At 40.0% G+C, this 22,389-nt stretch overlaps 1 protein-coding gene across 2 annotated transcripts in view; it reads right to left on the bottom strand.

Annotated features, from left to right (window-relative positions):
• Nucleotides 1–18,402: 18,402 nt before the first annotated feature.
• Nucleotides 18,403–22,389, bottom strand: part of tspan4a (tetraspanin 4a) — a 180,759-nt gene continuing 176,772 nt past the window's right edge. For both annotated transcript variants that reach the window (XM_087794297.1, XM_087794296.1), the window contains 2 exons: nucleotides 20,856–20,939; nucleotides 18,403–18,936 (listed from right to left, as the gene is read on the bottom strand). In XM_087794297.1, coding sequence (XP_087650423.1) covers nucleotides 18,868–18,936; nucleotides 20,856–20,939 — 153 coding nt within the window. In that variant the 3' untranslated portion in view covers nucleotides 18,403–18,867. The remainder of the gene's footprint in view (nucleotides 18,937–20,855; nucleotides 20,940–22,389) is intronic.

Raw genomic sequence — 22,389 nt, 5'->3', positions numbered from 1 at the left:
TTGCTCCAGACAGACATTGGCTCTTTTATTCATGTTAAATTTTTTTTGTATTTTAAAAAAATCAATCTGTTTTATGCAGTGGACGCCCCACATTTTTATCCGATTAATTTTGTGTTTATTTTTACACATTTTTCAGTTGAAAGCAAGTCAGTAGTTGACCCGGCCCGGGGATATGGTTTGGTTGTGTACAGAGGATTTAAGATCTCCAACAAGTGGAGGAGTTCAGGTATCTCTAGGTCTTGTTCACGAGTGATGGGGGGCGGGGAGAATAGAAAGTGAGATTGATGGGCAGTTTGAGGTGGACTCTGGACCCCGATCCTTGGTGGGTAAAAAAAGAGCTAAGCCAAAAAGGTCGATCTACCTTCACATTCAGATCAAGATGGCGGGTACTGTGCTCGCTCACTTTGAGATGGATTGAGAAGCACAGTCATCCGGGAGAGGCTCAGAGAAGAGCCGCTGCTCTTCCACATTGACAGTAAGTAAGTAATTTTTATTTGTATAACGCTTTTCTAGACCAGGGTCACAAGGCGCTTAAACAATCAAAACAATATTCAATAAAGTATATACTTTAAAGGTCAAGATAAAACTGATAACACAACAGGAGTTCCAGAGAATCAAGGGAAAGCCTGAACAAATAAAAACGTCTTAAGATGTTTCTTAAAGGAGTCAGTAGACTCCATCAAGCGCAAAGAGAGAGAAGAAGATCGTTCCAAAGCTTAGGAGCAACAGCCTGGAAGGATTTCTCTCCTCTGGTCCTGAACCGTGTGCGTGGAACCATCAGTAGATTCTGATCCACAGACCTCAGAGCCCGAGCTGGGGTGTAAGGCTGGATCAGATCACTGATGTGAGGAGGAGTCTGACCATGAATAGATCTGAAAGTAAGAACCAGAATTTTAAAGTTGATCCTGAAAGAAGCTGGAAGCCAGTGAAGAGTTTTAAGGATCATAGAAATGTGAGTTCTCCTACTAGAGCGAGTCAGAATTCTCGCTGCAGAGTTTTTTTCTCAACAAAAGACAGGAGAAGATAAAGAAGATAAAGTTTAAGCATAGTTATTTAAATTAATTGACCTTTTTTCACTGTTTTAGGAACTGTTTTTGGGAAGAGTCTGGACCATTTGTAAAGGTAAATGGTGCCAAACGTGTGAATCCTTTCCTAAATCATGAGCGTCATCTATTCCTACTCATCATCTTGGATGCGACAGTACGTCTCCGCCTCGGCTGGCGTCCATGAATCACCAGAAGAGTTCTCTGCCGGCTAGAACGCCGAGGATGCTAATGTCATCATTTTCTGTCTCTTTATGGAAAACACTTTTATGCACCGCTGTAAATACCTCGTGTGATAAATAGCCAAACGGCTAAGTATAGTATTTTCCGGGGGGTGTCACGCCGTTATGAAAATGCTCGGGGAAAGCTACTTGGGTTGTAAAATGTTGCCGCGACGAGCCGTGCTTTACGGTCTGTGTCAAAATAAACGAGTGTTTGAAGCGAGCGGAGCGTAAAACAAACCTGTTCCACCGCAGAAGTATGTGATGAGTTCAAGCGGCTGCTGCTCGGTCCAGTCTTCGGTCCGGTTGGTGTCGAGTACCGCATTTATCTTCCCGATAGTGGAGCAGAAGCCAATTGTTTGGGTGATTGAATATTCTGTCCTGAAACAACGGCTGCTGAGTAACAAGATCTCGGGAGGATTGAGGGAAACTGATCCAGCGCAGCTGATTAGAGCTTCGCTGCACCGGCGGCTCAGGTCTGCAAGTGGCTCGGTTAGAAAGTTTAGACCTGATCGTGACCCGCTTCGTTGAGCTTGGATCATCCTCTGTTCCTTTCGTGATGGGCGCTTATATCCTTAACAACAACAGGGGCCCTCAGGGGCCAGCTCTTCAGTAGCCCAAAAATACACATTTCAAATACAATCTTAAAAATAACACTATTTTAATGTCAAAAGGTCAAGAACGCACTATGAAAACACCAGAAAGTGAAGCAGCAAATTTTTGTAGCTGCTTAAATTTTGAACATTATCATTGTTCATGGTTAGAAAAAGATCTTACCTCCAAATCTTCTTTAAACAATTGTTATTTCATTGAAGTACAAATTCTCGCGGCTAACAGACAGAAAAGAAAACATGAAATATGTAAAAGATTCTTATCTAAGAAGTGTTTATTATCAAGAAAAACATGGGAAATCTCGAGATATCAGCTTTAAAATGTTACTGTTATTAGCTTTTTCGTTACATTTGTCCAAAAAAAAAAGAGGCTTAAGTTGGACCAGCCATTCAAATCAACAAGTTAGTGAATAAACGTGGCTGTTGTGATCATTTGTTGTCGAATAATTTTGTCCTCCATGGATGAGTCGCAGTTGTTATCTGTTGTAATCGACCTCAGAGAGTTCCTAATATCATTCTGCTGACTTGAGCCTGAAACCTTGCATCGTAGACCGTGACTCAAACATGTGTGTCGGCTGGTTTGAGACATCCCGCGACGAAGATGAGATTTGGACTTGTAAAATAAAGTGTAACATAAGTAGTCTACCAAAATTCAAACCACACAAAAACACAATGTTTTTATTAATGAATTCAAATGAACGTTTAAACTTGAAATTAAATCTTTTATTTTAAGCTACAAATGTTGGTGATGAGTTGTGATCGTGTGATGATATCACTGGAAAGAAAAGTCAGTTGATTTTGTGTTTGATCATGCAAGACATGCAAGACGGAATACAAAGCTATGGAAGTCTTAAACAAATTGCTAATAATGAAATGATATCAGTTGTGGGTCTGAAAACTGAGCTGTAATGCTGTTTCCAATGGTTGACCTTGATATGTCCCTACATCTGAACTAGAGCACATCCGTGGAAAATTCCCTTATTGGACATGATTGGGAGAAGCGCACACCTGTCTTTGGCAACACAACTCACAGTGCATTGTTAAGCCGAGACAGGATTGTGTCGCGGCACAGAGCAGGGGAAGGTACAACAAATAAATGCTGGAATTATCAACGGTTAAAAAAACAGCGTGACTCCTCCTGGACCGCCCTCCAAACTGAGCCATAGAGGGAGAAGGGTCTTGGTCAGGGAGGTTACCAAGAACCCTAGGAGCACTCTGACAGAGCTCCAGCATCACTGTGAGGAACTGGGAGAACCATCCAGAAGGACAACTATCTCTACAGAACTCCACAAATCAGGCCTTTACAGAAGAATCCTCTGCTCAGTAAAAGCCTGCTTGGTGTTTGACATAAGATTCTCAATCGGTGACGAACAAGATTCTCTGGTCTGATGAAACAAATAGAACTCTTTTGCATGAAGGTCAGGGACCACTCATCCCTACAGTGGAGCATGCTGACGTTTTTTAGCATGTTTAGGAACTGGAAGTCTAGTCAGGATTGAGGGAAGAATGAATGGAGCAATGTACGGAAACACACTGGCTCCAGAGTGCACAGGACCTCCGACCTGGTCGACGATTCTCCTTTCAATAGAACACAACCCCAAGCACACGGCAAAAATAACAAAGCAATGGCTCGAGGACTGGTGTGTTAAGGTCCTAGAGTGGCCCAGTAAGATTCCTGACTTGAACTGACTCTTCAACCTTAGAGATCTGGAGAGGATCTACAAGAATGTGAGAAATAACCCCAAACCTATCTTTGCCAATCATTCCCAAACAGTGTGAATACATATGTACATGTGTTTTCTAGTGTCTTGTTTTCTTTTTTAAATATCAAAATACGCAAATATAAACTTTTTTTCCTGTATAATTATGTGCTATTGTGTGTTGATTGATGAAAAAAGGCAAAGATAACACATTTCCAAATGAGTCTGTAACAGAACAAAATGTGGTTAAAGTAAAAGTTGTGTGAATACTTCCTGTATTTACTAGTGATGGTCTGATGAAGCTTCATGAAGCAGTGTCATTATTTTCAGAGTCCACTAGATGGCGGTCTCTGCACTATTATCCTTTGTTTTAAACTGTTTTAATGAAACATCACATCATTGTTAAACCTACTGACCTCTAAACAACATGACACTGCTTCCTGAAGCTTCATCTGACCATCACTAGTATCTAGTGTACATATAGAAAGTGTGTGCTCAAGCTTGTTTTCACTTTGTTGCTGCGATATACCCGGAGGTGTGGCTGTGCTGCACCTGACGTCAGCTGACTGCAGAGCCTCAACAGGTGAGCACGATTCAAGCGATTAGCAGCAGGAAACCATTGATTTGGCTGAAGAACAGAGCCACCGCAGCAGAAGACAGACAAAGAAAGAAGCACGGGAATAAAACACGTGGGAAAAGAACTGAAACCAAAGAGGCTAGTGGACACTTACAGTATGTGACTTACTGTGTTTAAGTTTCCTTTGTGGCTTTGTTGTTGAGGATTTGTTTGAATTGTGAAGTTAAAATGATATATTTGTGTTTTTGTTTTTCTGCGAAAGTGCAATTTATTATTTGGTCATTTACAGTTTATTTGGTTGCCATGATAAGACGGCAGTAGTCCATTGCCAAAACCTTTGTTTTATTCTTAATTTCTGCTTGAATGCAAAGGGCTAAAAAATAACATAGCAGAGTAACTGTAGTTAATTTAAAACATTGTTAACATGTAGGGTTACATTTATGTTAGGTTAAACCTGATTGAGAATCGTGGATTTAATTATTGATCACGTTTATAGAGAATGTGAAAGCAGGTGTTTATAATTGTTCATTTCTGTTGTCCAAAAGTTTTTTTCACCTTCTTCCATCTATACCTTTTTATAAAGAGATGTGAGTGAAATCCTGTGGCAAGTGTGTGAAGGAGAAGCGTTTAAAAGACACTTGACATCAGCTAGTAAAAATGTGTTCAATCAATAACAAGATAACGCTATATAAAGTTAAATTTAATCATGCATGTCAGTGTTGGATGATGTAAACTCTGTTTTATCCATATTCTGTGGTTGGAAAGTGACATTTTTATCCCCGCTGCTTCGTGGAAATCACGCCGTAATTTGCAGAGTCAGCTAATTGCTGGTGATTTTGATGGATGGGGAATTTGCTCCGTTTGACCTTTTCTGCTGCTCACTGGTGGTGCAAGGTCAGAGCCAATGAAACCACGGGCCAGAACCGATGAAGGCAACATTAAATTAGAGGAGTAATGACACACATCACTATCACAGTCCCGCTGCAGACGCTTTAATCTTTCCAAACACTTTCGCGCTGCTCGTGGTTGAAACTCATTTATCTGCACCAGACGAGGCTCACGGAACGACGAGCGCCGATTTTATTTCAACTTCTCTTGTCCTCATTTACATCTGAGAAGGACGAGCTTCGCTTTGTAGTGGTTTAAATTGAGAGAAGATGTGGTTGCGCGTCTGAACTTCATCTACAGTCTCGGTTAAATAAATGAGTCAAATTATCAGCACGGAACGAACATAAAGTTGTGTTTTTGTTCCATTATTTGAATTGTTAATGGACAAAAATGAGCTAAACTTCCATTGAAACTTCAGTTCGTAGCTGAGGAAGGACTTTGTCTTGATTGAGTTAATCCTTTTTTTCATGTTGTTGATGCGTCACTTGGGATTCAGGAGGTTCTTTGATGCTCCTCCGCTGTTCTGGTGGGTGCAGTTAAACCTCTCCGGCGTTCTGTTCTAATGACCCAGGGTTCTCGCTCCAGAGGGCGGTAACAATCAAATGGTAACAATCGATCCTTGTGTTTCCTCCGTGTCAGGGCCTCTATTATCCTTTCCCAGTTCTACATGAACACACTGCTCTTGAGGCCGAACTCCATGGCCCAGAACTCTCCACAGACTTTTTTTTTTCTGTGCTTTTCAAGAGCGAGCCTCTGTCTGAAGCCGCTTCTTATTGTATTTCCGAGGTCACGACTAGTGAGTTCAAGCGTGCTGGAGTTCCGTCTGTTAGTTCCGTCTCAAGTGCTTATTTTTGTCAGTGAGCGGGTTGAACGAGAACATGGAGCCGCAGATAATAATTGGTTCTAATTTGATCCTCGGCTCACAGCGTGGGGTCAAGAAGTGAGTCGGCAAAACTGTTGAAAAATGTATGTTAGTGTGAATATGATTTAATCACACTTTTTTTTTAACAGAGAAAAAAAGACTCAAAAAAGACAAATGTGACGTGAAGAAGTTATGGAGATGTATTGACAATTGAACTGATGAGTAGTATTAAAATGTATATTAGTTATAAATTTGTCATAAACATCTCTATATGAAAGTATTTCTTTATCAAGGGCTGCCTAAAAACACTCATACGGCCGTATTAGTCCCTGAGGCGCAACTTTAAAATCACTCCTTAAAACCAACCTGTTCAAAAATGCTTACTCGTAATTGTTTTATTATTATTGTATTATAGTGACCTTGAACATCCTGGCTACTTTTCGTAGTGACCTACTTTAAGTGGTCCTTTACAGTAGTCACTGATGTTTGATTTAATGTTTCTAATCTCGTCAAATCTTTGTTTGATATTGTTTTTGTGTTTGTTCAGCTTCTGACTATAGTTGCGTCAGAAGCGAGGATCAAACTCGTGGATAATGGTGGATCTACAGCCGTCAGATGTGGACCACCGACGCCAAAAGGAACTGTAGCATAACGCTAACATTTGCAGAGATCAAAGGACAGATCCTAGTGCAGATGGAGAGGTTGTATTTCTGTCTGAGCGGATCACGCTGAAGCCTGGTAACGGTCGAGCAGCCAAAGCAGACGTGTCTGAAGTCCAGCCCCTCCATCAGACTCCATGCAGCCCTGCAGCCATCAAACGTCTCATTTGTAGCTCCATTTACTATTTGAATTAAAAGCATTTTAGTCCCATTAAACAATCTCTCAGCAGTCACTGAGAAAGGTGTCCCTAACTTTAGGTAAACTACTTTACCAGGAGAAAGAAGAGTTTGAAAATATATTGTTAAAAAATAGAGATATCATGTTTTCTAACTTAAGTCAACTTTGAAGTTCCTGTTTTATCCATGTTGAAGCAGGAATGGGGAAAACGATTGGCCCTTCATGGCTCCACCCACCACCATGATTGGTTGAAATATTGAATACTTATTTGAGATGGGCCAAAGACGATGCCAATCATGTAAAAAAACAACTTAAAACGCAAATCACAGCTCTCAGGGTTTATTTGTGCTTTACTTATATTGTACAGTTCTTCCTAATCTCCATGTCTTTCCTTTCGCCATACTTTTTATTATTTTCCTTCCAGCCGGTCGTACCAAAAGGCTGTCCACACTTGGTCTGGTTCTGCTCATGGTTTCTGCCTCTTAAAAGGAGGTTTCTCTTCACCATTGTGATTCACGGAGACCTCATCTTCTCTTCGCTTCTAAAGCGCTATTCAAACCGCAGAGTGTCTTGAGATCATGCTTCTGGGATTTGAAACTTGAGTTTCATTTAATTAAGAAGCATTTACTTCAGTCAATTTAGTTGTAGAACAATAGTTGCACCATTTAGTAATCTGTGCACGGAGACCTCAAGTCTAGTTTTTGTTTAGGGGGATGACTGGTTTCAAAGCAGTTAAAGACCAAGGTTATCAAATTCACAACACTAAAATATCTGTTTTTCAAATGGATGAAAAACTACCACACTACTCGGCACACCTGTCTTCTGACACACTTTCATTTTAAAATAGTTGAAGCAATATCAGGTGGTAGGAGCTCCTTTACCCAGTCTGCCACACAATAAAGTTTAAACACCCTTGAGCTATAGGATGAAACCAATCTTACCTTTATTGAAAGTGACAAGGATATAATTGGTTAAGCTCATTGTACTAATGGTACAATCCCTTCATACGTTTGCCACTGTTTGCGATGTAGGTGTATATGCTTCATTGCAAACATCAGGTGGTTGGTCTTCTTCCCCACTGGTTCATTGATTTTTGCACACATCATCTGCGAAAGATCTCATCAGAAACCCGTGACGCTCCAGGCGTGCCCTTCTTCACTTTCACCCCTCCGGCTTTTCAGTCCAGTTATGGTCTTTGGTTTTTAACCAGAGCTAGTTCCTACTTCGGCCAGCAGCTTCTGACTGTTTGCTGGGATATCTGTTAACTCATTCCTAGCGCTCTTGATGCAACAGTAGAGCCTTTGCAACAAATCTCAACGTGGAAAAACTTGTCCATGGCCTCAATAACGGTCATCATTGCAAAGAATCATATGGTTTTTATACATCCATGCACTTTACTGGTCATTCACTAGTGGCCAAAGTACTTTTTAAGGATACTTGGGATTCAAAGCCCTGAAGATATTTCAGTCCTTTTCAATTTCCTATATCCTAAGTGACATACAAACTATATGATGTGACAATGAGGTGGCTTTCGTTCATGTTTCTGCTCCTTAGTGCTGCCATTTCAATATAGCTTTCTTCTCCCTTTGAATTTTTTCTAAAACACCTCTTTTCTCGTGAAACATCCCATGCCCAGTATGGACGTATGCAGATGTTTTTAAGTGTCTTTATGGACGAAGAAAGGTGAGTACGGTTCGCGACCATCATATGGACATACATTTCTGCCCATGACTCCAAAAAGAAACGGATTACTTTTTAAATGATCTCTACCCTTAGTCGACATGAGGGCGAGTAGAAAATGAGTGAAAGTTTTGGTTGAACTATCACTTTAAGGAAGCTTATATCTGAGCTATTGCCTCAGATTTTTTCTTGAGTCCGACCAGAGACAAGCAATCTCAGATAATCATTCTCATCAAAGCAAGTGCTCCTGAGGTTTTGTCCGGGCCACAACTTAATTTAGAAACTTGTTGGAATGTCGGATTCAATTAAAAGGGTCTACCTCTTTAAGGACCAAAACTCTGAGTGATTTACATGTAGAGGCATAAGAGATTGGGTGTCGATTCTGGGTCCATTGTGCATTATCGCAGTGACTCGCCAAGCGCAAACATCTGCAACCTCAATTTGCGGCGCATTATCCAGCACCCAGACTATACAGTGACGTATGCACAGAGGGAATAATTGATATATTGGTATGCCAATGCTTCATGACTAGAAATGTTTGTCCACTTGAAGCAGAAAGAGGAAGGATCTTGCCTGGAGGAAGGTCAGTGAGTTGGTCGGTGAGTTTTTAAGTTATTTTTTTCATGGTTTATTAATTTTCATGTTTACTTTTATGCTAACTAGTGTGATACATGTTTGAAATGTAAAGATACAGTCTTGGGGACAGTAAAAGCAGATTGAGGCGTCTTTGATGCCGGGAGGAAGCGAAATGTTACCAAAACAAGGGACAGATCTTCAGGGAGTCAAGATTGCAGTTTGGTTTGCACCCCCTTTAAAAAAGTTACTGAACAATGGGACTTGGAGTGCTTTTATATGATATGAAATGAACTATATCAATATATGAAGGGCCAAATGGGGCCCCGCTGCCCTGAATTTGACATTGGTGGTGTACTTGTGAGGTATATTATGGGGTGTCACTTTCCTAACTGTGTCGGTCCTTTGAAAAGAGCTTCTGCGCCGGAGATGTGTGATGTTGCTCTGTTTTCACACTTTGCACCGGCTCTTGTGAGAATCCCTCTAAACTGGCATTCTTTGTTTAAAGTGGTTGAAACTGCAGATGTATCAGGCAAACTCCACCTCACACCCTTCCAGCGCCGCAGGGTAGTTCAGGCTGAGCATGAAAAATGTAACGTTTTTTTGGGTGTTTTAAAGCAAAGAAATCATGTTGGAACAAAGACGTCATTTTTGAGGGGAAATATTTACCAGGTGAAATAAAATAAAAAGGCTACAATCCTTTAAAGATACATAAAACGGCAGCCTTGACCTGAATAGTTTGGGTTTTAATCCCATGTTCCATCTATGCTGTTTTCATCTGCTGTCGACACACACTGGTTCGTCTTCCATACAAGAGGATGGGAAGGTGACGGAGAAACCACAGGTATGTTTTATTGATCGGCCGGAAGATGGGGGAGCCAGTGAACATGAGAATGAATCATTCATGATGTGGGCAGAAGCTACATCTGCTGGAATGGTGAGGTGAAGCCGAGAGTAACAAGCGAGAGACTCGGGGATTTGGGGCTCGGGGACATGTACCCAAGTCACCTCGCATTCCTGACCATTTAAGTCAACATCGAGCACTAGGAGCGCAGGAAAGCCTCTCTTGACATACATAATTGATCATCGAGTTTTATTTTTCATCCGTTTTTCTTCATCTCCAGCTCTACTGTTAAGTTTTAAAAACGAAAATTGTGCTTTTATTTTAAGAGTAGCACCTCAAAGGGTGGTAAATACTAGTGATGGTCTGATGAAGCTTCATGAAGCAGTGTCATTCTTTTCAGAGTCCACTAGATGGCGTCCTCTGCACCATTTTCCTTTGGTTTTAAAAGCTGTTCTAATGAAACTTCACATGATGGCACCACCTATTGACCCTTTAAACAACATAACACTGCGTCATGAAGCTTCATCAGTCCATCACTACCAGTTTGGTGCCACACACATACGGATCCTCTTTGGCTATGTAATGCTCCATGATGAAGAAGAATAAATAATAATGGGTTAATTCCTTTCTCAAACTAGTTCTTCTCGAACATCAGCATGTGCAAATAAAAGAGAAAGACTCTTGACTCAGTTTTCTGTTCGCTGAAAGTCTGAAAAAGTACTTTTCGTATTGAGAAATGAATGCAACTGACGTCGATCCACTTCTGTTTTGTTTTATTCTGTCAAAGTACTTCCTGTTACACCATTTTCTTTTCCTTTGACAGTTGACGGGTCCAGTTCCTGACAGCTGTTGGCAAAGTTGCACAGCTGCTGGTGATCTATCAATCAGCCCTGAGGGATTTAAGGGGCTGATCCCCAGCCAGCAGTGTCGGCTCGTTTCCGGTCCCACCTGGTACATTTTGAACCCTCTACCTGCTCGCAGTTCCAGCTTTGTTCGTCGGACGTTGTTGTTCCTGACAATTTCCTAGTCAGCGTTTTTTGTTACTCCGTTATTGGTGAGTGTTTGTTTTGACTTTTATTATTCCCCCTCAGTGGATTGTGCGTCTTGCTGCCCTGTCGTAATCTACCCGCTTGTTTCCTTGGACTATTATTTGAAAAAAGGGACTCTGGACTTCGTTGGTCTTTTTTGGGAATCACTGTTTTGGACTTTGTTGCCATCCTGTGGACATTCGTCTGATCTTGTGTTAATTAGATTGTGATTTTCGAACTTTTCTCCTGTCAGCCGCTAATTGTCTTCCGCTTGTGGGTCACCTTGCTAACTATCACATGACAGATGAAGCTTCATGAAACGGTGTCATGTGTTTCAGGGGTCAGTAGGTGGCGCCATCAGTTTAAAAATGATGTGATTTTTCATTAGAACAGTTGTTAAAAACAAAGGAAAATTGTGAATAGACCGCCATCTAGTGGACTCTAAAAATAATGATAGTGATTTATGAAGCTAAGTCTAAAAGGCGTTTATTATAAACTAGTCACGAATATTTTTTTTGGAAATTCCATGTATTGAAAAAGTTTTTAATGAGCATTAACACAATTAGCAGATGTGCTAACATCGCAAAGTGATGCTGGATCATTTCCACAATATTCTCTTGCACATATTTTCCCCTTGAGATGTAAATATGTTTGAAGACCTGTGTGTGAGACAGAAGTAATGTCAATCATTCATACATCCACACTCACTAACATTTGTGCCGGAGGCAGAACAAACATCAACCACTGATCGACGTCCGTCTCTTCTACCCTCAGCACCTCAAGACCTTTTTTAAAATTCAAACTTTTTTAACTTCACGTTAAAAATGCCCAAACTACGCAGAATCTAGAACATACTGACCTTTTTTTTTACATTTACATAACTCGTCTCTGAAGTTGGATCCTGAGTACTTGAACCTCGTGAGATGTTACCGACATATTAACAGTAGTTACTCCACCACTCAAATCCATCAAATTAGGATCGTCACCAGTCCTTTATCCTGTGAGGTTGGATCTCGCTGTGGTTCCTTTTTAACTAGATGTTACTGTCAACACTTGTTTGTATTATCAGGTTCATCACGACGGCGTGGTTGTTTCCAAAAGTAGCTTGAAGTAGAAGGAGTTCTATCTACTGATGGTCAGAGAGGGAGTGAGCGCTGCTCTTCCTCTGCTATAAAGAGTGAAACGCTTTAAATAATAGATCCAGATGTGCCTGTTCTTGTTGCTGGTAACATGGACAGAACTGTATGTGCGAGTGTGTGTGAGAAGGCTACAACTGTTAATGGCTATGAGATAACTGGGGGTTACAGAAGCAGTAACCAGATACAATATTTGGTGTGTATGCATCACTCACAACCGACTGGGTAGAGGAAGTATAGGCTTGTCTGGCTGACTCTCAATCAGGCTGTGGTAGAAAGATGAGGTGTGTGTGTGTAGAAGGGTTGTCGTGATGGTGAACTTTCCACTGCCTAAGGAGGCCTAGTGTGGACGATGGCATGTTTAAACTCTTGTTTAATTTATATCAGTGTGTTCATTTGTGATGGCGTGTAGCAAGATCCTTTTAAACCATCGATCAACACTCAATCTACTTACCAACCTCCACTTCAAAGTCCAATAAAAAACACGTTCGTCTCGTTTTTGGGAAATTACTTTTCAGACTTTTTTAATGGCTGCCAAAGGAGTCAAGGGCTCTTTTTTTCTAAAGGTCCTGGCTGAAGGCAGACGGAACAAAATGTTCTGTGGATTATAATTAGAATGTCAGACAGGCGGGTCACCAATCCAAACTTTCTTGTTATGCTTATCTTAACTTGCAGAAACATTTTCTCATCTGGATGAAATTAACGCCGTTGTCATGGCAGGTGCGAGCACCCGGCGTTCTCTCACTCACGCTGTAATAAGGTTGATTAAGAGCCGAAGGTGTTACTGAAGACATGTTTCTGCTGGATTTGCATCATCCGCTTAAAATGTTCTAATCAGAGTCGACTAAGTTTTCTCGACTTCTGTTTAGGATTAACTTGCGTTCATATCTTGTAACACTGCAGCTGTTTGTCGAGAAACAAAGACAAAGTCAATGTTTAACCTCAAAGGTTAAGTACAGTAGACCTCGGTATCACGGTTCACCTTCTGCGCTCTCACTGTTTTGCTATTTATTCATTTGTTTGCATATCTTCCTGCATATTTAAATATTTTTATCTGTCTTTTGTGTTGGGTTAGTGCAGAATTAAAGCGCTGTATTCTGTGTCTTGATTGGCCAAGGAAATTCTGAAACTTTTATACTAATTCCTGATCACGTTCGCTTTTATATGGTAGTGAATGTTTACTTTTTCATTCAGTTGAACTTATTTTAAGTGTAATGTCCATGAAACATCTGACGGCGTGGAAACGGTTTTATTTTTGTGTTAAATATTTGTCATTTGGCAGCAATGGCGGTGTGAATAAACTTTTAAGTATCATAAAAAGTGTTACAGGAAGAGATAAAACATTGTCTTCTTCAAAGAAACAGTGTGACAAAATTTGATCTTTTCTCACACCAGAATTTACATTTATCACATATTTACCTATTATATATTTTCATGATTATAAACTTTGGTCCTTTTGTATAAATACAGCCAATCACCAAAGACGCCACACAATATCAACCAATCAGGAGCAAGGTGGGTATTGGCGTCTATCTCTTAATGCCATAGCGATTGGTGTGCAAATTAAGATCCAGATTTTCACAAAGTTAAGATTTGAAATGGCGAAATAATACATCATATTTGAACGTAGAATTTTATAGAACTCGATCATCAAAACCTAATATGTCATATATATATATGTGTGTGTGTATATATATATATATATATATATATATATATATATATTAGTGGGGCAAAAAAGTATTTAGTCAGCCACCAATTGTGCAAGTTCTCCCACTTAAAATAATGACAGAGGTCTGTAATTTTCATCATAGGTACACTTCAAATGTGAGAGACAGGATGTGAAAAAATCCAGGAATTCACATTGTAGGATTTTTAAAGAATTTATTTATAAATGATGGTGGAAAATAAGTATTTGGTCAATAACAAAAATTCAACTCAATACTTTGTAATATAACCTTTGTTGGCAATAACAGAGGTCAAACGATTACTATAGGTCTTTACCAGGTTTGCACACACAGTAGCTGGTATTTTGGCCCATTCCTCCATGCAGATCTTCGAGAGCAGTGATGTTTTGGGGCTGTCGCCGAGCAACACGGACTTTCAACTCCCTCCACAGATTTTCTATGGGGTTGAGGTCTGGAGACTGGCTAGGCCACTCCAGGACTTTCAAATGCTTCTTACGGAGCCACTCCTTCGTTGCCCGGGCGGTGTGTTTGGGATCATTGTCATGCTGGAAGACCCAGCCACGTTTCATCTTCAAAGCTCTCACTGATGGAAGGAGGTTTTGGCTCAAAATCTCACGATACATGGCCCCATTCATTCTTTCCTTAACACGGATCAGTCGTCCTGTCCCCTTAGCAGAAAAACAGCCCCAAAGCATGATGTTTCCACCCCCATGCTTCACAGTAGGTATGGTGTTCTTGGGATGCAACTCAGTATTCTTCATCCTCCAAACACGACGAGTTGAGTTTATACCAAAAAGTTCTACTTTGGTTTCATCTGACCACATGACATTCTCCCAATCCTCTGCTGTATCATCCATGTGCCCTCTGGCAAACTTCAGACGGGCCTGGACATGCACTGGCTTAAGCAGGGGGACACGTCTGGCACTGCAGGATTTGATTCCTTGTCGTTGTAGTGTGTTACTGATGGTAGCCTTTGTTACTTTGGTCCCAGCTCTCTGCAGGTCATTCACCAGGTCCCCCCGTGTGGTTCTGGGATTTTTGCTCACCGTTCTCATGATCATTTTGACCCCACGGGATGAGATCTTGCGTGGAGCCCCAGATCGAGGGAGATTATCAGTGGTCTTGTATGTCTTCCATTTTCTGATACTTGCTCCCACAGTTGATTTTTTTTTTTCACACAAAGCTGCTTGCCTATTGTAGATTCACTCTTCCCAGTCTGGTGCAGGTCTACAATTCTTTTCCTGGTGTCCTTCGACAGCTCTTTGGTCTTGGCCATAGTGGAGTTTGGAGTCTGACTGTTTGAGGCTGTGGACAGGTGTCTTTTATACAGATAACCACTTCAAACGGGTGCCATTAATACAGGTAAGGAGTGGAGGACAGAAGAGCTTCTTAAAGAAGAAGTTACAGGTCTGTGAGAGCCAGAGATCTTCCTTGTTTGAAGTGACCAAATACTTATTTTCCACCATAATTTACAAATAAATTCTTTAAAAATCCTACAATGTGGATTCCTGGATTTTTTCATTTCATTTTAAGTGGGAGAACTTGCACAATCGGTGGCTGACTAAATTTTTTGCCCCACTGTATATATATATATATATATATATATATATATATATATACACAGTATTGTCAACCAAGCTATAATATAAATATGACAAGTTACAATCAAACAAGTCTCTCTTCTAGAAGAACAATCCCACAAAATATTATAACATTTCAATGTAGACTTTTGGAGAAATTAACAGTTTGATCATAATATTTTAGCCTTCTTAGTCATGTGACATTGTGAAAGATGACAGGTTTATGATGCTATAAGTGACAAGTAGGTGTTTATTCAGTGCTAAGTATTAATCATATAAATACATTAAACACTTTTTTTCCATGACTCATCTCCCTCCTTTCATTTTCTGAAACTTGGCAGTCCTGGTGATTTTGATTTGAGTTTGAGTGAAGAATTATTGAACTCCTTGCATCATTGGCATATCCAGCAGATCCAGTCTTAAAAAGTCAGTGTAAATTAAACCTTTTTCCTCCACATGTTCGAGCCACTTCTGGGTCATGGGAATTCCGACCGTCACCAGGGAAACCCCGACCTGCCATGTAATGTGTCGCTGAATTGCTAATGCTTTCCTTGACTGCAGAGCGAACGCCTTTATGTACTTGCTGAAATGGCCTCACACTCTTTAGAGGGGGATGGAAAATATTGCTGTACACTAAATCAATTAACCCGATAGGTGACGAGGTCCGCCCACAAAGGCATTGAGGTTCTGAGAATCTATTGGGGCCACTTGTGAGTAGTAGCCCGGGGTCATCTTCCAAGGTCAAACCAATCCCTCGACACCCTAAGTGGAAAATGCATTTAAGTGCATGGCAGTCAAGGCAAAATTGAAGTCCAAGTGGGTTTGTTCCTTGCACCTGGTCATAGGTACCATTCCTGTCATAATGAACAGGACTTCTGCTCAAGGACGGCTTTTGTCTTCTCTCGGTAGCTTTAACATTCCGGCGCCGCTCTTCGTGAATGATGTAGGCTTGTTGTCTCTGACCCTCGCACCTCTATGGATCTGTTCGTGTCAGGATGTGAAGCTGTCGGAATGAAAATAAGCTCCGCTGAGACCATGAAACAGTAACTAATACTGAGGATGAAAGATGTTTTTTCAAGAGGAATAGTACTGGCTTCTTGAGGGACGGGACAATGAAAGTTAAGGCTGATGAAAAAGACTTCATGAACTTGGGATCTACGTAAGTTCGTGGATCTTCTACTAAAAACGGACGAACACTCAAATCCAGAAAATGTACAAAAATGTTCTGATGAATCTGCGCGTGCACACAACCATTTCTCCTTCAAATGAACCAGAGTCTATGATTTTTCTCTCCGTGATTAGAAAAAAATAATGAAAAGATGAATTTAAACTGGATTAACAGTATATATTCGTTCATTTAAAAATGTCTTACATGGATCACATACTTAAATAAAGTGCAGATGAGCTCCAATGTAGATGTTTATATTTTAAATACAGTGTTTTTAACGCCTAACTTTATTTACAGACGATCAGCGGCTTATTTGAAACATCTTAAAAATGTAGTTTAGCAAGAATGAAACTGTAGATCAGTAACTTAAAGCATTGAGTATTGATGATGTTGTGAAGATGGTCTCATCGATTGAGCTTCATATAAATGTGTGACACAGCTGCGCAACACACGTGAATTCTTATTGCATTTATAAAATAAAAGCATCTTGTTTACAAATGACCAAATGATCCCATGAGGAAAACTTTAGCTGCTTTCATTCTGCAATTTCAGTTTGAACAAACTGACGTGATGTTGTTTCACAAGAACGTCTGTGACTCTCGTAGAGAAAGACTTGAAGCATCAGACGCTGACTCTTTTGTTTGTTATATTATAAAAATATGCTTATTATTCCTTTACATTTTTTCTGAATCGCTTCAAATATCTGATTAAAATTTTAAAATATAAGGACGTACGCCACCTACATGCGTGTCGGAAGGTCTGACCCTATTAATGCTCTTTTCCTTAGAGATGCATAAGAACTTTGACGTGGAAAAGTATGTTGTTTTTTTAGCACATGAGGCCCCTGCTGACCGGTTGTACTTCTTATAGGTTTAGTTAGTAATCCTTTCCTTTTTAGAGTCCTTGGAAAAATGTAAGTCCATTTTAATGTAGCGACTGGAGCTCAGTTGCGTTCGTCTTCATCTTTGTCTAAAAAGACAAACTTAAAAACATCCAAATATCTCTGTGATGCTTGTCTGTAGCGTTCATCTCAGTCGCTACATTAAATTGAACTTACATTTTTGACTATAACTCTAAAAAAAAGGAACAGATTACTCTTAAAATAATACTGACCTAGAAAATCAGTGAAGTATGAATTTTAAGTTTACTATCAATTTAAGGTTTCTGCCATTCATCCCACAGGGAGCATTGTCTTCCTTCAAGATGTCATGGTCAGCATTTTTTAAGCTGAAAGAAGTGATAACACAACCAAAGTACAGCTTTTTATGTTTAATCCCGAACGGCAGCGCCAGAATCCTGCACTTGTACCTGCTGGCCGCTCAATGGACTCAATGACATTTGAGGAGAGACGCTGATAAAACGCTGATGGAATCTTGTGTATCGAGTCCAGGCCGGAATGTTAAACAGGGAGGAACAAATCTTCAGGAAGGAATTGAAAGTCTAGTCAGCGCCAACAACAAATCAGGCCTGGCATGAAACTTTGTCTACATGACAGAGTGAAAAAATAAAGACCACTTTTTTCAAAGATGGCTGCTCGGCTAGCCTTTTGTTTACTCTAATTATCAGGGTATCACAGTGTTCCGTCTCGGAGGGAAAAGATTATTCCAATTATACAACAGACAAGGTAAGGGGGATTTAATCATGGTGTTGGCTGAAATTAAACTCCTCTCAGTGGCCGCTCTGTTATCGTATCCTCTTTATTTAAGTCCTTTCTGTACTTAATGTTTTTATGTACAAGTATGTTCTACATTTTAAACATTTTGTCGACTTTTTCTTAATAATGTCAAGACATTATTCCCTTTTTTTACTTTACCTTTGTGTTATCTCCGAGTCAAGGTGACCCGGAGGTCCATAAACAACACAAGGGATACCACAAACGCATTTGTTTTCAGGGTGTTCGGGTCACCTTGACCCAAACATAGCACTTGATGAAAATAACATTGAAAAGTTGACTCATGACACATGGTTTCATAGAGCCACAACATTTATTATACACACCGTCCCAGGAGACATGCAACTGCAACACTCCACGTGTCCCCAACATCAGCTCTGCTTTTTAAAACACACAAATCTAAAATAATTTAAACATCATCTTCTTTTTAAAAAAAGGTGGTGGTTACATTTCTTTATACATGTTCAATACTGATCGGCAAAATTAATCACGGAAAAAAAGCGATGGAGACAAAAGAAAACAACTGAAGTATAATTACAGACACTGTGCTTTTTAGTCAGAGAGCAGAAAAAACCGTTGACTGGAATCATTTCAGAGGAGAAGCCGGAGTGGGAACACATCCTGGAAGTTAAGAGTCTTTTTGAGGGAGGGTGAGAAGAGAAGCAGGGGAGGAGCAGGAGGGAGGTGGGTGGTGAGACAGTTTACATCTCGTTCCTCAAAGAACAATCCAGAAGCAGTGAAGTGCGACGAGGTGGAGCTCTAGGCGTAGAAGGTTTCTACTTTGACTGCCTGGCAGAACATGGTCATGGAGAAGACCAGACCGAGGATCTGTCGAAAACACACAAGACAATGCATGTCATACAGTTGAAGGCAGATAAAAAGTACTATTTGATCCCATCTTGAATATCACTAAAGGTCTACCATCTGATGTGTATTTTTCTTTACATTTATCCTAACGCTGGCCATTAAGAGGAAGCCACTGAAACTAAACCAAGATGAAACTGACTCCATCAGGCAGCGAAGGAAACATTCTGAGAAGAAAAATAAACTTTTGTTTAACTTTTATTGCTTCATTCATTTTTTCCTTTCAACATATCTCACTGATGTCCTAACCATCGACAGACCTCCAAAACCTTCTCTCCTAACCTCTACAAGAGCTGTCACTTTGAGGAACAGATTTACTATCTTGTCTTCATAAATCTTCACCTAACTCTTGGTCGGGGGTCACCAACCGCTTTGATGCTGCGATACCACCAGTTTGATACACACTCTCAAAGCAACGGAAAACTCTCTAATGATATTCATGAAAGACTTGTATCCTGTTCCTGGTTCTTTACAATCCTATCTATCTATCTTATCTATCTAATCTATCTATCGATCTAATCTATCTATCGATCATACTTTTAGTTTAACATCTTCTCAGATGGTTTTGATTTTAATTTATTTTGATTCCTACGAACCTTATTGCAACTTTAAATTCCACCAATCTAATATTTTTCCATGTGTCCACATTTATTAGTTTAATATTAATACAAGTTGATCGTTTTTATCGAGGCGAAAAAGTTCACTACTCTGCGCACATATAAATATGTTTGATTATTACACCTTGTGCGAGGCACGCTAACCTCTCCTCTCTTTGCACTTACCATTCAAATCACAGTGTCTCATTAGAGGAGAGGCTGGGAAAGAAAGAAGTGCTTCGTCCGCTGGCGTCTATGGTTCATCCCTCTCTAATTAGCACTCACAGCGACGGAGGGCGCCGGTGCTTCTAATGAGGAAGTGTTTGGTGTATTACGGTTCTGACTGGTTAAACACCGCAGTGGTCGTCCTGACGTCTGAGCGGCGCGTCCACCTGCCTGTCAAAGCTGGAAAGATAGTGTTGCCGACACTATTTGGGATTCGATCAATTTTTAAGTATGAAGTATGGCTTCCATCAATCAGTGCTGAACAGCCTCTTATAACTTTTTTATGATGTGTTTCAGCTTCCCTAAGTTATAAATAAATGAGTAGCTCCAAGACGGTGTGAGGAGGATTTTACTGGTACTGTCTTTGGAGTAACGTCTCTTAACTGGACGCTCACCACTTGATACTTTCCTTTAAGTGCAGCACTGCTCTTTAATAACCGCATTTCCTCGATAGAGAACTATATAGTCGATAAGAAAATTGATTTTTGATACTCATTTTACAGCACATATACTCCAATAAAAACAGTGGATGCTCTTGTCCGAGCCTAACAAAAAAAGATCTCAAATATGAGCAAAAACAAGATGTTAAAAATGTGAAACAAAGAAGATCTATTACACAAAAATGTTGCTCTTTAAGTGAGTGTCTCTTATATTTAAGTGTGATTTTGACTAGGAATTACGAAAATATACTTCGATTATCTATTTTTTTGCAGTGTAGTACTCAAGGTTCCCCCTTGAGTTCCACACTGTAAAAACTATAAATAGGTCCAAAACTGGTGCTATTACGTCTACAAATCATCTTTGATGATGTTCATATTAGGAACTGCCAAAAATATTTTCCTGCCCGAGGCATACATCCTTACTAATATTATTATTTTTAATTATTTATGACCCTGGTAATTGTTCTTTGCACCAACTTTCACCTCATTAAATAAAAACAAGACTATGGAGTCTTTATCTAGTGACTTACGTTAGTGATCACCCTAATGTTTGACTGATGGACTTTGAATTGGAGTAAAAATAGCAGTTTTTTTTTTTTACTTGCATAAATCAAAGTGTTACCTGCGTGAGGGCTGTGCATAGAGCGAAGATCCAAAGTGCCACCAGATTTTCGTTCAGCCAGTCCTTGACGCGCTCGTAGCAGGGCTGCAGGGACACACACAGATGGAACGTCACAAAGACATGATGAACTCAAGCTAAAATGAGGGTCACAGCTTCAAACCTCATGTATGTTGACAGCATGAAACGGGCAATAAAGCATATTGTACACACTTAGAAATACCCAATTTACTTGTTGGTTCAGCATTTCTCAGTGATTATACTACTTAAGAAAATGAAATACTAGCAAGGAATCATGATATCGATCTGTCGACGTAGCTGTCCTTCAAGACACTAAAGATACTCTAATTAAATAACATCCACTTTCCATTAAATTCTCTTTTTTTAAATTTTCTATTTGGAAGTTTCTGAATAATTCTTGATCTTGATCCAGGAAGTGTCCATCCATCAGGGAGATATATCTGTCAAAAAAATAAGTAAGTAAAGATTATTTCTAAAGCCTTCCTAGACCAAGGTCACAAAGCACTTTAAAAATCAAAAACGATACACAGTTAAAACGATGTACTATAAAAGGCTAAGACACATAAGACGAACAAAGGAGTCCCAAAAAATCAAGGAAACGCCTGCACAAATAATAATGTCTTAAGATGTTTCTTGAAGGAGTCAGTAGATCATCAAACACAGAGGGAGAAGAAGATCGTTCCAAAGTTTAGGAGCAACGTCCGGAAGGATTTCTCTCCTCTGGTCCTGAACCGCGTGTGAGGAACCATCAGTAGGTTCTGATCCACAGACCTCAGAGCCCGAGCTGGGGTGTAAGTCTGGATCAGATCAGTGATGTAAGGAGGAGTCTGACCATGAATAGCTCTGAAAGTAAGAAGTAAAAGTTGATCCTGAAAGAAACTTGTAGCCAGTGAAGAGTTTTAAGGATCGGGGAAATGTGAGTTCTTCTACTAGAGCGGGGCAGAATGATTGCTGTTTTGTTTATGTCGAAACAAGCTCGTTCAGTTTAGACACGAAAAAAAAAACTGTAACAATAGTCTAAACGAGAAGACACAAGTTTAGAGATTTTCCTCAGTTGATGGAAACAGGAAAATAAGTGCCAAAAGCCATAATTTATCAAGTTTACACTTAGGGTTGGGTTACACTCGGGTAGTAAGTGTCAATATAAGTACAGTGACTTTCATAAATAAATGAATTACCCGATTGCTTGTCTTTTGCAGCGAACACAAATATGAACCAGCAAGTCAATTATATACACATGGACAGTGTTTTAGCTTTGTAATTGTGGGCCATGTTGTATTTTATAAGTATTATTGGCAATCATTTTGAAGGAAACCTAATATCAGTCGGTCAGTGTCCACATAAGGATGGCTGCAGGAAGACCTGAGGTCAAGTACACCCCCAGGAAAAAAACCCATCTTAAAAGTCTTAAACATTTTTCTCATCAACATCTCGTATTTCCATTTTGATTTGATTCCTATTTTCCCTGAATTTGACATAAGAGTCATGGTTGACTTGACTGAGTGCTGCAACTAAA

Source organism: Callionymus lyra, chromosome 6, assembly GCF_982586985.1.
Source record: "Callionymus lyra chromosome 6, fCalLyr1.hap1.1, whole genome shotgun sequence".
NCBI classification, from domain to species: Eukaryota; Metazoa; Chordata; class Actinopteri; order Syngnathiformes; family Callionymidae; genus Callionymus; species Callionymus lyra.
Note: the sequence above shows the minus strand (reverse complement) of the source record. Positions and strands in the feature narration are given on the sequence as shown.